We start from the raw sequence: 14,920 nt of genomic DNA, 5'->3' as shown, positions 1-14,920 counted from the left end.
CTTCCATCTTTAAATTTTACCTATAGGTAAGCCTATAATAAGGCTTACCTATAGGTAGTGTAAATATTTCCTAAACATGCATCATTTAGGAGATTTACTATACATGCAGCATGTGAAATCAATGGCACATGTCCTCTGAAGGAACAGCTGCTCGTGTAGTTTCTCCAGAGCCCTGTGCCATGACCGGCAGCTCCTGCACGCAGTCAAACAGTTGGAGTCCATGAACACAGACGCAAGACAGGTAAAGATGGAAGCTGTCTCCAGTGATGACATTGCATCACTGGAAGGCTTTGTTTTGAGGTAAGTTTCACAACGTGTAGTATGCAATGCCTTTGCCTTGCAGGCAAGAGAAAAAAAAAAAAAAAAAAAAATTAAAGTGCATCGGTTTACAAACGCTTAAGTTGCAATATTTTTAAATGTTGTTTTTGGTTTCAATACCACTTTAATCTTGATAAACAGCAGCAGGCTGGGCCACCTCCCATGCTGTAAGACACACAGTAAAGAAGGGGTATCGAATTTAAACACAAAAATGAGCCCGCTTCCTCACTGGCTAACCTCTCAGGGGCCACTGGAGATAGCCCTCTGTGTTGCAGCCCTTATAATACCAGGGCATTCCTGCAATCCTTTCATCAGCTGAGAATGAATGTCATAGCCCACGTGTCAAACACACGGCCTGCTAGGCCATTTCATGTGACCCTCACACGGCTCCTGAAGCTTCAGTGCCTCTCTGTGCAGCCAAAACACCTCTTTGAATAGGAGAAAAGGAGTTGTGCCTTTGCTACTGCCTAGCGTACCACCACCTCTAGGAAGGGCGTTATCAACCAGAGGACTGCTGGGCTTCACAATGAATTCTGTAATGTTTTATAGTTTGGGTAAAAATCAGCAGTGTGCAATCAGTACTAAAACTGGGAGATGGAAGATCAGTATTTAAAGCCAATCATGCATGCTTTATTTATGCACATATGTCATTAAGAAACCTCCTAATCACAGGCCTTCACTGCCCAGTTAAAGAGCTATTTCACCCACCTCAACTAGCTAGGCATCTCCAACCTTCACAACAACTGTCAGCCTCTGAATGTTACAGGATGCCAGCAGCAGGGCCAGACAATGCCTTTTGTCTTCTGCCCACATCTAAACACCTGGAGTCTCGAATAATGGAGCCAAAGTCCCAGTGTGCATAAGTCCTTAAACACTGCAGCACTGTTTTTTTTTTTTTGCTTTAACCACTTCCAGCCCACCCACCGTGTATGTACGTCGCTACTTTGACGTTGCATACTGTGGTTATGGCAGCAGGTAGGTGCCATAACCCCGGTATTTTTTTTTTTTTTTTTTTTTTTTTTTTTACACAGCAGGTGATCCGGCATCAGGCAAAAGCAGTCCCGGCTGCAGATTCACCAGAGGATCCCTTATATGGGCCCGCAGGTGGCCTCCCCCTCCCCCCCGAGATGTCGGTAGCGGCAAAAATGATCCGTGTACTGGGCGGATGGGCAGGAAGTCAAGTGAGGTCAAGGTGGCCCCTGACTCTATGCCCTTAGAGGACCGGAGCAATGTCAAACGTCACTTCCGCCCTCTGGCCTTAAAAGGGCCCCCTTTTTTTTTGTATAAAAGTAAATTGACATACTTTTTGTTTTTTAAGTGTAAATGTGAGACATGAGGTCTTTGACCTCAGATCTTGCATTAAAGAGTCCTGCCCTGCTTATTTTTATTACATGGGATGTTTCCATTCCTTGTAATAGGAATAAAAGTGATCAAAAATTTATTTTTTTTCAACGGAACAGCGTAAAAATAAAAAAGTAAAAAGATTTTTTTTTTTTTTTAAAGCACCTCGTCCCTCTGAGCTCACGCGCAGAGGTGAACGCATATGCAAGTCACGTCCACATATGTAAACCATGTTCAAACCACACGTGAGGCATCACCACGATTGTCAGAGAGAGAGCATTAATTCTAGCTCAAAGCCTCCTCTAACTCTAAACTGGTAACTTGTAGAAATTTTTAAAGCGACGCCTATGGAGTTTTAAGTAGCGTAGGTTGTCTCCATTTCACAAACGTGCGCAGTTTTAAAGTATGACATGTTGTGTATCAATTTACTTGGCGTAACATCTTTCACATTATACAAAAAAATTGGGCTAAATGGTTTGGGGGATCCTAAGTGGTGACGTTGCCATTTTCAAGATTTAGGATTGCTATCACTTCTACTTAGCATTAGTTGATACATGACTGTACATCCAAAGACAGTACCCTCTTTGATACTGTGTTCCTTGGATAATTTGTTTATTAATATGCCTCTTGAATCATCATTATCAACCATGTCAATACATAACAGTATTCATAAAAAGATTCAACAATAAAAATATTTAAATATAGAATACAGGCATATACTATTTGACCGAATTAATGATTCCAAGTAGAATTCCACTGAAAGCTTAATGTTGTAGCCTCACCTCCTGATGCAATTCCAAATTGGCTTTGTTTGGATAAGTCTTGCAGTGGACAAGCATTTTGTTATTCGAGAATGGTAACCGCTTGTACAATACAACTCTTTTACTAAGACATTTGCCACATCTACTGTGCTTATACAGGAAACCATTCCTAATGCAAGTACTATACATAATAGTCTGACTTGTGCATATTTGCTTTATTAACCAGCACATTTTTTTTTTTTTTTTTTTTAAAAGAACCATAAATATTTGACACTTCAGACAGAACAGTTTAAAACACATACACAAAGTTAGATAAATCCAATGATACCAAGAGAAACATAAAATAGAACACTTTTGGTTGGAATTATTAAAATATGGCATATGTATATTAACAGTATACAGTACACTAAATCTGTTAGCCAACAGGTAGACGGAAACCAGGTCATCATACCACAATACCAAACTTCTCCATAGTCTCAGAACAGCAGTACAGATTGTGAATGCATTTATGTGCTCCTGTTCTGCAGCTGGAAGACTGTTGCCTTTAAGGGCTTGTACACAGACTCTTCTTTGGCCATGGTCCTTTCCCATTCCGGGAAAAGAATGTAGCTACAATCCTCTGAAACCAACAGCTGTAGATACAGAGAAAGCCTTGACAAATGCTAAGGAACTTTGTCCTATGATTAAACTCTGCATCTGTAGATCATACTAACAAAGTACATTGGTAATAGAGATCAACAATATTTGATCAAGATTTAGCCCGACTTGTAAATGTAGAACTGTTGTCCATAGCAAACAATTTACATCTGACTGTGGAACTGCAATAAAAGCTCATTTTTTTTCATAAATCTGTCTCTCTAGTACCAAATTCCATTTACTATTCTACCTAAAAGCAATGTCTCAAAGGCAAAGTAGCACCTGCCACTATGTTGTATCTAGGTATTGATTATATGCCTATGAGACAACTGTGCAAAATTTAAGTCAATGGCTGGGTAATGCAATCAGTACCCCAAACTGCCATAAATAAGAAAATTTGAAAAGGTTTACTAACATAACACTAGACTAAAAAAACCCTGTGTTGCAGCAGCTTAGGAAAAGCACTTGCTAAAAACATGACAAAAAGTAGTGCAATTTCTGGATATAACAAGATGAAGTAAACAGAAACCCAAGTAAAGCCAACAAAACTGACTTGTAACAAACTTTGCTGCAGAATTCTTACATTAAAAAGGTTAGTGGTCATTTTTTTGTTACAATGCCTTTTCAGAAGCTTGCTGAAAAGTAAAAATGCAAAAAAAATGCTTATAAAGTTGGTTATGTAAGCCAAATTCACTATAATCCATTGCCCAGAGCATGAAGGAGCAGTGTACAATTTGGTGAAGTAGATGGCGCAGTAGGTTGAACAGAAGGAAAAAAGTAAGCATACTGGCTGCACACATCAACCAACAGTAAGCCAAACTCTGAATAGATCTTTTGTATACATTTTAATGGCAGCTACTCTACCCCATGACCAGATTTCTCATGGTCTATGGGCTTGTCTTTACTCCTTTCTTCAGATTTTTAATACTGCCTTGTCAAAAAAAAAAAAAGCAAAGGGTGAAGACCCTTTATTAGCTTGCAGTTTGTTATGTTGATTGGGAAAAAAAAACCTGATTGTCAGGAGAAAAAAAAAAAAAAGAAAAAAAAAAAAAAAAACTGCAGATATGAGGTGCTTGCACTTTTCAATACAGCAGCCTTCAAAACCTTACTGTTGCGTAAAATTCTCAGCAGTGCTGACAGGCAAAGTATCTGTACTTCCTGACAGCAATGAAGCTTGCCCATCATTTCATACTAACACACCCTACTGGCCAGTGAGGCTGCCCATCAAGATGAGTCAAATATGTAGGCTTGGGGCCAAACTCCCAACTATACCAAACATGTTGCAGCATTGGGTTGCCTGTCAAAACAGCCTGAGATTTGGCAGTAAAAGAAAGATTTGAAAGACTGCTGCAAGAATGATATGCACTTCATACCTGTAGCAGTCCCAGGTCACTCCCACTCCAACAGTTTCTTTAAAACTATGGATATATGCTGATGTATCTTGTAGATTTACTAAACACTTTGTTACTGTCCCTTTAGCTTACAATAGCAAATCAATGCACACCATTATCACAATTTCAGGTCAACACAAAATACTTTAGGAGTTGCTTTGTTCATTTTTAAAACGTCAGTTATTTTAAAAAAGGGACAGCATAACATTTTTCAGTGTAGAGACTGAAAAACTGGACAATACATAGAACAACCCTGTAAATATCAACACTTGTCAGTGTCCAACATTTGAACATGTTCTTTACAACCCAATTGTCAACTTACAAAAAGATCAGAAAATGTTTTTCCTTATGAAAATGGCAGAATATTTAAAAAAAAAAAAAAAAGAATTTAAAAGATAGGCCACTAAAACGTTGTGTCTGCACTTGATTATTGATACATATAAGTGGGAATTGAACAATGGACTGGAGTAGGGTATTTAGCATTAACACCATCAAAAGAGGGACAACACAAGTGCCCTACACACATGGGTACACACTGCAAGTTATTGCTAAGTGATTCACTGGCCAAGCAAAAATAATCAAGGCTTTAGCTAATAGACACAGGCCAATGTGGATTGGCAAATTTCCTGACTGTGACTACTACAGTTTTTTAAACATCAAAGTTGCACAAATGTTTTAGACAACACAATTTAAGTTTTTTAATGGCAGGAAGGTGAAAAGGATTACTCTCCACCTGGTTCATACTTGCAGCAGATTCCATCCATGATAGATGCTCAAGCATGAAGGGCATCGGCTTCTTCATACTTTGCAAATAAAGGGAACCTGTCAGCACAGACTGTGCAGCATTGTGCATAATGATGTGACTAATCCAAAAACTAGCAGTTTCTAGAGATAAGCAAGGATAACGTTGGATGGGAGCCTTAGTTGCGATCGGTAGCCATCCTGACAAATTCCCCAAAAAACTTTATGGCCCCAGGTTGATTGCCTCAGCTTACAAACAAGGAGGATAAAAGCTCATTCTAAAGGGATGAGTGATCAGAGAAATGGCGTATTCGCAGCAGCTGAATGTGGCTGGCATATGCTGGGCTGTACCTTCCTGGACTGCCATAATCAGACGTGTTCACATATTTCCCAGGACTCCCAGGAATTGGGCTGCTCCGCCCAGGAGTAGAAAAGCCAAGGCCACCTTGGGAGTTAGAACTACAGATTTGAGACTTGTTTCTTCCTGATAAGACAGCAGGGCTTGGCCAACTATAAGACAGTACCAGAGAAAAAAAATGCACATCAGCTGACAAAACCATTAGCAAATGCACAATTAACAAAAGGCCAAAATAAAATAAACCTTTACATTGGTTTCACAATACCTTTGCCGTTCTGTACTGGAGTAAGACAGAACATCTGTAATCCACCTGGAAATATTGTGATATTTCTGAGCATCAATTTCCACCTTTTCCACAGCTGCTAAAACATCATTGTCTAGCTTAGAAGGTTCTTTCCTGAAAAATAATTATGCAATACAGCTTGTGAAAATAGGACAGTAAATTCTGCAGCAACCAAGAATGCTACTTGGCCATACTCTAGTAAGTAAAAACTAACACTGTATGCCAAGTCTCTATACGCAAACAAAAAAAAAAAAAAAAGGAGTTTTGTATGCATCATGACATTTATACGTGCACTGAGGGACACATGAATCCTTACAGACTGACAGGTAATACTGCAGCCTATAATAGAAATGGACACTGGCAACATAACAAAGGTAATCCCATCCAAAGTAGTACTGAGAGCATGAAAAACAGAGGAAAGAGGCACATGTCTCTCAACGGACTCAAAGCAAAATTTTAAGGCAAACACAAAAATCCTATTTTCTTTCTATTCTATTGGGAGAACATGAGAATTTTAGACTCTAGGGATGTTCAAAAAGCAGTCCAACAAGGTGCTCTATGAAGCAGCAAAGGCTATATGACTCAAACACAGAAAACTGTTTATATAAACATTACTTTTACATCCTATTTATTTGAGAAATAAAGCTGAAAGGCAAGTCGTTAAAAGTTCAAGACTTAGAAATAATATGATATAACAAACATACATACCCAAGTAGAAATATTGCGCTATAACTTTGGTGTTTTACTGGTGTTTTCATAATTACTTGTGAAGCAGAAGGTTCTGAAAAGGAATTTGAGCGTGGCAGCTCATCGCTGTGTCCCAGAGGTGGTTTGCCTGAAAGGGCGATATTGGAAAGGGGTTCACCAGCCCGCAGCACACCTGAACTCTCTGTCCTAATCAGTAAGCTTTTGGATTCAATGTCTGGATCATGAACATTCATTCTATTTCGCTTCCCGACAGCCGAACCTGTATGAAACACCTCACCATCTTCTTTCAGATCTGAAAATGACATTTTTTCAAACTCTGCTAGGAGATTGGACACTGGAGATAACATGTTCTCAAAATCCTGCTGATGCCCGCAGTCACTACTCAAAGGGCTGCAGTAACCATGCTTGGATCCTTCTTTATGAGGACTACTGGGTATTGGTGTAGTGTCCATTATGCATTCTGGTGCTGAGATTGTCTCCAAATACAAGCTGTTCTTCAGTGCTGCATTCTGTCTGTTTTTTATTTCTTCAAGACTTATGTCTTCCTCATCATCCAAGAATGCTCCCACAGAAACAGAATTGCAGCACGTTTTACTTTTTCCTGTAAATAAGATAAGCATAAAAAGGAATGCATTTACTGATCACACACACTGACATTTGCCAATTATTTTACCATCAATGCATGCTAGTAAGAAGGGAATGTGACATGAAGGAGCAAGGTATCAGGAGTGTGGTCATACCAAGTTTCTTCAACGCTGATCTAAAAGTATACCGATAAGGCATTTTACCTCTTCTAAAAACAGTTTACAGTATGCAGTTTACAGACCCGCGACTCAGAAGTTAGCAACTGGGGGGCATACACACACCAAACAAATTTCCACATTCAGTCCTGTTCACATGCACTTGGTGTTTGCACATGTTACTTACAATTGCATATCCTTTGCCCGATGCCTACCTGCTGGAGATGGAGTTTTAAATCTGTTGCAGATTTCATGATCATGGTCAGTTTGCAATCTCTCACTCGCCTTCTTGCTCAGGTATTCCTCCAGCTTTCCCAAACCTTCCTGGGAAGAAAGATCAACAAAACAACCTAGAAACTCCCAATACTCCACCCAAGGGACATCCAGCTCGTGAGCAAGCTCCCTGTAAGTGATCAAAAGTAGAAGGAACAATCAGTATAGTGTAAAGCAGAACATGTACCAATGTAGCAGCCAACGCTGTCATTTATTTACTGTCAGTTTCTCAGGATCGCCATAATTTGCACCCTCAAACCAAGTATGGTGTTCCAAGCAGGGTGGATAAAAATCAATGATTTTTAAAAACAAATGAGATTTTTTTGACTTTTAAATTAATTTTTTATAAAATGCTTTTGGAGTAAAAATCTAATCTAAAAGATAGTTTTCTATTCAAGATACATTAATTTAGTTTTAACATGAAATGGAGCTTAGTTGTGTAGCATGAGGCTGTATATTCTGCAATATTTACATTTTGCACTGCATTGATGCATTCACACAATTTCGCAGTAACCATGTAACAGTAACCATGAGATAAAACAAAGTTCGGGAATATGCTTTTATCCCATTGTTTTGCAAATCTATGTACACTACAACCTATATGATTGGATTGGTTCTGATACGGCCATTTTACTAACCATGAGAACTTAGTAGTCTAAATAAGAAAACTTAATTTTGTTTGCAAATATGAATGATTCTATCTACCAGCAAGAATAAGTGCTTACATTTAAAAAAATACCTGTCATTCCAGATCCATCATGGCAGTGTCTGTTAGCGGGCATCCACTCACCTGCTGCCGCCACGTCTCTCACCATGTTGTATCACTGCCGCATCACCAGCCATCCCATTAAAGTGAATGGGACTGTCGGTGAGTCAACAGCGGGTCAAAGAAAGAGCCGCTGCGGGGCAGAGATGATAGTTGCTCTTTAAAAATTATAATTTAAAAATCGAGTTAATTTAAATCAAGCCTTTTTATACTAGGGATTTAAAATCAACTTGATTTAAATTCAATCCACCCTAGTTCCAGGATACCAATTGTTTGTGATTTGAAACACCTACTCCAGTAAAAGGTCTTTGTTGTAATGTAAAACTTACCAGCCAAGTCCTAGAGAAATTTTTCAGCCTCAAGTTTTAATGAATACACAACTTTATAATTTAATTCTGGTTTGTCATATAACAATCCCAAAGTAAAATAGCCCACAAATATACAGATAGGTTTTCAGATTTCTGGCAGGACAGTATTTTCCCTCATGCAGGTTTCCAGACAGCATTGTAAAAGGATTTTCTGGAATCAAGAGGCATGCACCAATTGCCATCAGTTACCTGACACAAAATGCCTACAGTCACACCTGTGCACTGTAGTGCATTGCAGCGATGCAAGCAATTCATTGCCAATTGCATCCTAATGCAGCACACCACAATGTACTACCCATGTGATTGCTGCAATGGGCTTCTACAGGGCAGCCCAGTCAAATGAACAGGCTGTCTTCACACAATAAGTGTGCGTCAATAGAAAAAACCTGAGCAGACAGGTCAGAAAGAACCCTAGAAGGTACATTTAAAATTTTAGGTTAGCCACATATTTTTCTAGGATTGTAAAAGGCAATCTTACCTCCCTACTCTTTCCACGCCTCTTTCTGGATCAGTTTTTCTGATATTGTGAAACAATCCAGCCCTTTCCCGTGGTGGAGTCTTCCAAGTTCTTCTAAACTCCTCAGCCTAAAATAATAATATTACAATAGACACACACACCCCCCTTTTCAATTTTCTTAAAAAACACTCACACATTTAGACAGTGTTACATTTTATATATATTTATTACACACACACACGGCGCGCGCTAAATCGGTTTCTCACCTTTGAGGGGCTCATGGGTCCAGCAAATGCTCTAACTGTTAGTGAGGGATCTTTGGGGCTGACACAGTATTTGGGCTGAGCGAGAACATCGGGCTGTTCCTTTGTCCAGGGTACTCCAATAATTGGGAAAGAAGAGTTATCCTCCGCACGAAGTAGTGGGACATAAAAATGCCCTGGGAGTAAAATTGTAACAAATTAGAATTGCAAACTCCTACATAAAAGCATACATTGAAGAAAAAAAAACAAAAAACAAAAAAACAGTACATACACTTACATATAGTAGATCCTAAAGAGGATTGCAAGTCATAAAAAGATAAATACTTTCTAGGATAGACAATGCTCTTTGGAACTCAAACTATTTAACCACTTCAAACCAGGTCTATTTCTGACATTTGTTGTTTACAAGTTAAAATCAGTATTTTTTGCCAGAAAATTATTTAGAACCCCCAAACATTTTTTAATTATATCTATATCTATATCTATCTATCTTACACAAGCGCACTAGTTTTTTTTTTTATATTGTGAAAGAGGATGTTACACTGAGTAACTTGATACCCAACATGTCACGCTTCAAAATTGCACCCGCTCGTGGAATGGCGACAAACATTTACCCTTAAAAATCTCCATAGTTGATGTTTAAAAAAAAAAAAAATTCTACAGGTTGCATGTTTCGAGTTACAGAGGAGGTCTAGGGCTAGAATTATTGCTCTAACGATCGCAGTTATACCTCACGTGTGGTTTGAACACCATTTTCATATGCGGGTGCTACTCAGGTATGCGTTCGCTTCTGCATGCAAGCTCGGCGGGAAGGGGCGCATTTAAAAAAAAAAAATCTTATTTTACCTTTTATTTAATTTTTTTTTTTTTTTCAAAAGAACAGTGTAAAAAAAAAAAAAAAAAAGTGTCGCTTGTATTCCTATTACAAGGGATGTAAACATCCCTTGTAATAGAAAAAAAGCATGACAGGACCTCTTAAATATGAGATGTGGGGTCAAAAAGACCTCAGATCTCATATCTACACTAAAATGCAATAAAAAAAAAAATTTGAATGTCATTTGAAAATAAAAAATAAAAATGTCCCTTTAAAAGCTATGGGCAGAAGTGATGTTTTGACGTTGCTTCCGCCCTTGCAATGATATGGTGACGGGTGAGGGCCATCTTCCCCTCACTCGTCTCCATGCCAAGCTAGAGTTCAGACGCGATCGCCTCCACTGCTGATGGCTCCAGTAAGCGGCGGAGGGCACCGGAGAGCGGCGGGCACTCTCCCGTCGCCGATAAAAGTGATCTTGCGGTGAATCCGCCACAGAGACCCTTTATCTTGAAGCAGACCGCCCACTGAAGAAGAGGATACCAAGGTTACGGGAGCTAGCTGCTGCCACAACGATATTCCTCTTCAAATTAGCAAAGTAAAACGACGGCAGGCAGTCTGTAAGTGGTTAACTAAAAGGCAATTTTTTATTTTTTCTGATAGAGTGGAGATGCATTTGAACACCTGTCAGTTTTTATTGCTGTCGGGGACCCTGTTTAGGAGATTCTGCCTTTCCATTTGTCCCGTTTACCATTATCATTGAAAGTAAAAGTGATAAGTCTTAAAAAAAACACAAACAAAAAAACAAACATGTTATACCTACCTCCTAAGTGCAGTAGTTTTTCACAGAGCAACCTGGATCCTCCTCTTCCCGGGTCCCTCTTTACTGCTCCTGGCCCCTCCCTCCAGTTGAGTGCCCCCACAGCAAGCAGCTTGCTATGGGGGTACCCGAGCCACAGCTCTGCGTGTCCATTCAGACACAGAGCTGCCGTTCGGCCCCGCCCCTCTCTCCGATTGGCTGACTGAGTGACAGTCGCGGGAGCCAATGGCACCGCTGCTGTTTCTAAGCCAATCAGGAGGGGGAGTCAGGGATGGCAGAGGGACTCATGGACATCGCTGGACAGAGACGGGACTCAAGTTTTAGGGGGTGCTGGGGAGGCTGCTGCACACAGGCGGCTTTTTATCTTTACCACTTCCGCCCCGGAAGATTTGGCTGCTCAATGACCAGAGCACTTTTTACAATTTGACACTGCAATGCTTTAACTGGTAATTGCGTGGTCATGCAATGCTGTACCCAAATTAAAATTTGTGTCCTTTTTTTAACCCACAAATAGAGCTTTCTTTTGATGGTATTTGATTGCCTCTGCGATTTTTATTTTTTACTATATAAATGGAAAAAGACCAAAAATTAAAAAAATACATATATATATATATTTTTTCTACTTTTTGTTATTAAAAAAATACAATGAACTCAAATTTTAGCCATACTTTTAGGCCAAAATTCATTCAGCCACATGTCTTTGGTAAAACAAAAAAGTCAATTAGCGTATATTTATTGGTTTGCGCAAAAGTTATAGCGTCTACAAACTAGGGCACATTTTCTGGAATTTACGCAGCTTTTAGTTTATGATTGCTTCTCATCTCATTTCTTGAGGTGCTAAAATGGCAGGGCAGCACAACCCCCCCCCCCAAATGACCCTATTTTGGAAAGTAGATACCCCAAGGAAATTGCTGAGAGGCATGTTGAGCCCCTTAAATATTTTATTTTTTGTCATAAGTGATTGAAAAATGAAAAAAAAAATTTTTTTTTTTTAAATTACACAAAGTTGTCACTAAATGATATATTGCTTACACATGCCATGGTTATATGTGGAATTACACCCCAAAATACATTCTGCTGCTTCTCCGAGTATGGAGATACCACGTGTGGGATTTTTTGGCAGTCTAACCGCGTACAGGACCCCAAAAACCAATCACTGCCTTCAGGCTTTCTAAGGGCGTAAAGTTTTGATTTCACTCCTCACTGCCCATCACAGTTTCGGAGGCTATGAAACGCCCAGATCGCACAACCCCCCCCCCCAAAATGACCCAATTTTGGAAAGTAGACACCCCAAGCTATTTGCTGAGAGGCATGTTCAGTATTTTGCAGATCTCACTTTTTGTCACAGTTTTAAAAATTGGAAGAAAAAAAAAAAATTACATTTTTCTTAATTTTCAAAAACAAATGAGCTACAAAATACTCACCTTGCCTCTTAGCAAATACCTTGAGGTGTCCACATTCCAAAATAAGGTCATTTGGGGGGGGGCGTTTGTGCTATCTGGACATTTCAGGGCCTCCTTAACTGATAGGTAGTGAGGAGTAAAATCACAATGTTACGCCTTTAGAAAGCCTGAAGGTGCTTGGTTTTCAGGGTCCTGTACGCGGCTAAGCTCCCAAAAAGCCTCACACATGTGGTATCCCCATACTCAGGAGAAGCAGCAGAATGTATTTTGTGGTGCAATGCCATGTTTGAACAATACATAATTTAGTGACAACTTTGTGTAAAAAAAAAAAAAAAAAAGATTTACAATTTTCCCGAAACTTGTGGCAAAGTATAAAAACATTCCATGGACACAACATGCCTCTCAGCAAATAGCTTGAAGTGTCTGTCTACTTTCCAAAATGGGGTCATTTGTGGGGTTTTGTGCCATCTTGACATTTCATGGCCTCCCAAACCGATAGATATGGGGAAGTGAAATCAACATTTTACGCCCTTAGAAAGTGGCATAAAAATGGCAATTTTCCTGAAACTTGTGGAAAAATATAAAATATTCCATGGACTCAACATGCCTATCAGCAAATGGCTTGGGGTGTCTACTTTCCAAAAAGGGGTTGAACTGTCCTGGCATTTTATGCACAACATTAGAAGCTTATGTCACACATCACCCACTCTTCTAACCACTTGAAGACAAAGCCCTTTCTGACACTTTGTTTACATGAAAAAATATATATTTTTTGCTAGAAACATTATATTTTTTTTAAAGCAAAGGCCCTACAGATTAAAATGGTGGGTGTTGCAATTTTTTTTACACAGTATTTGCGCAGCAATTTTTCAAACACATTTTGGAAAAAAAAACACTTTGGAATTTTAATGCACTAACACACTTTATTGCTCAAATGTTTGATGAAATAAGCATCTTTAATCCAGTGCTGCACTGACGTTTCTGGATTCTGAGTAATGGGGAAAGCAAAAAAAATGTCAAAGGATCTGCGGGAAAAGGTAGTTGAACTATATAAAAAAGAAAGATATAAAAAGATATCCAAGGAATTGAGAATGCCAATCAGCAGTGTTCAAACTCTAATCAAGAAGGGGAAAATGAGGGGTTCTCTTGAAACCAAACCACGGTCAGGTAGACCAACTGAAATTTCAGCCACAACTGCCAGGAAAATTGTTCGGGATGCAAAGAACAACCCACAAATAACTTCTGGTGAAATACAGGACTCTCTGAAAACATGTGGTGTGGCTGTTTCAAGATTGCCAAAAAGGAGGCACTTGAAGAAAGATGGGCTGCATGGTCGAGTCGAGTTAAAAAATTCAACATTTACTTTCTGCTATAATACACATCGATAAAAAAAAAAAAAAAAAAAAAAAGTAAAAAAAACTAATTTCTTCATCAGTTCATATTTTTGGTAAAAAAAATCCCAATAAGCGTATATTGATTGGTTTGCGCAAAAGTTGTAGCGCCTACAAAATAGGGGATAGATTGAGGGACTTTTTTTTATTGTTTTTACTAGTAATAGCGGCGATCTGCAATTTTTAGCAGGACTGCGACATTGCGGCAGACAAATCTGACCCCAAGTGATACTTTTTGGGGACCAGTGACACCAATACAGTGATCAGGGCTAAAAAAAAAAAATGAACTGATCAATGTATAAATAACACTGGCAGGGAAGGGGTTAATTATGTTCCCTCCCCCAAATTAGAGAGACTGAGTCACTTGGCATAGGGATATACCCTCACTGGACAGGGAGGGCTGGGAGGATTGCCTCGAATACACCCCCAAACTGGTTATTTCTTCCAATGACAAACTCATCCAGGTGAAATTTCTACATCGGATCTACTACACACCCCAAAAACTCCATAAAATATTCACAGAGACCCCATATGCCCTAGATGTAAAATACATACAGGTAATTTCTTTCACATGATGTAGTAAAAACAGTCGCTGCTGAGAGGCAGGGAAGGAACAAAAATAGGTAGACCTGTTTCACAAGGTGGTTCATGCTTTATTAATACCACAAGGAAATGCAGTCTACACACACTAGGACATCATTAAAAACAGAAAAACAGGTGTGTGTAATTAACTGTAATCATTATCCTCAGCCCCTAAACCCTGGTACGTGCCCCTTGGAAGCTTAAAGTGGTTGTACAGCCTAAATAGTGTTTACCTTAATGCATTCTTTGCATTAAGGTAAAAAATGTTTTGATGTCAGCATCCCCCCTTTTACTTACCTGAGCTCTCATTTGATCCAGTGCTGTGCACATCTGCAGCTCTTCTCTCCCCTCACTTCCGGAACAGCGGGTAACAGGGTTTACCGGCTACAGTCCCATCTGGAAAAGCTATAATTACCCCGAGTTGGTAACATTGCAACAGGGCCCGTGATGGTGTAAGTGGGAAATAACTCATTTACACTATATATTTAAGGATGGTATTGTGTTCCTTA

The 14,920-nt window shown here is 39.3% G+C and overlaps 1 protein-coding gene across 3 annotated transcripts in view; it reads right to left on the bottom strand.

Annotated features, from left to right (window-relative positions):
• Window positions 1-1,250: 1,250 nt before the first annotated feature.
• Window positions 1,251-14,920, bottom strand: part of ANKLE2 (ankyrin repeat and LEM domain containing 2) — a 116,695-nt gene continuing 103,025 nt past the window's right edge. For all 3 annotated transcript variants that reach the window (XM_073628486.1, XM_073628492.1, XM_073628478.1), the window contains 6 exons: window positions 9,408-9,580; window positions 9,163-9,269; window positions 7,493-7,680; window positions 6,538-7,138; window positions 5,812-5,943; window positions 1,251-5,698 (listed from right to left, as the gene is read on the bottom strand). In XM_073628486.1, coding sequence (XP_073484587.1) covers window positions 5,467-5,698; window positions 5,812-5,943; window positions 6,538-7,138; window positions 7,493-7,680; window positions 9,163-9,269; window positions 9,408-9,580 — 1,433 coding nt within the window. In that variant the 3' untranslated portion in view covers window positions 1,251-5,466. The remainder of the gene's footprint in view (window positions 5,699-5,811; window positions 5,944-6,537; window positions 7,139-7,492; window positions 7,681-9,162; window positions 9,270-9,407; window positions 9,581-14,920) is intronic.

Source organism: Aquarana catesbeiana, linkage group LG01 (assembly GCF_042186555.1).
Source record: "Aquarana catesbeiana isolate 2022-GZ linkage group LG01, ASM4218655v1, whole genome shotgun sequence".
Lineage (NCBI taxonomy): Eukaryota > Metazoa > Chordata > Amphibia > Anura > Ranidae > Aquarana > Aquarana catesbeiana.
This window is presented reverse-complemented; position numbering and strand designations above follow the sequence as displayed.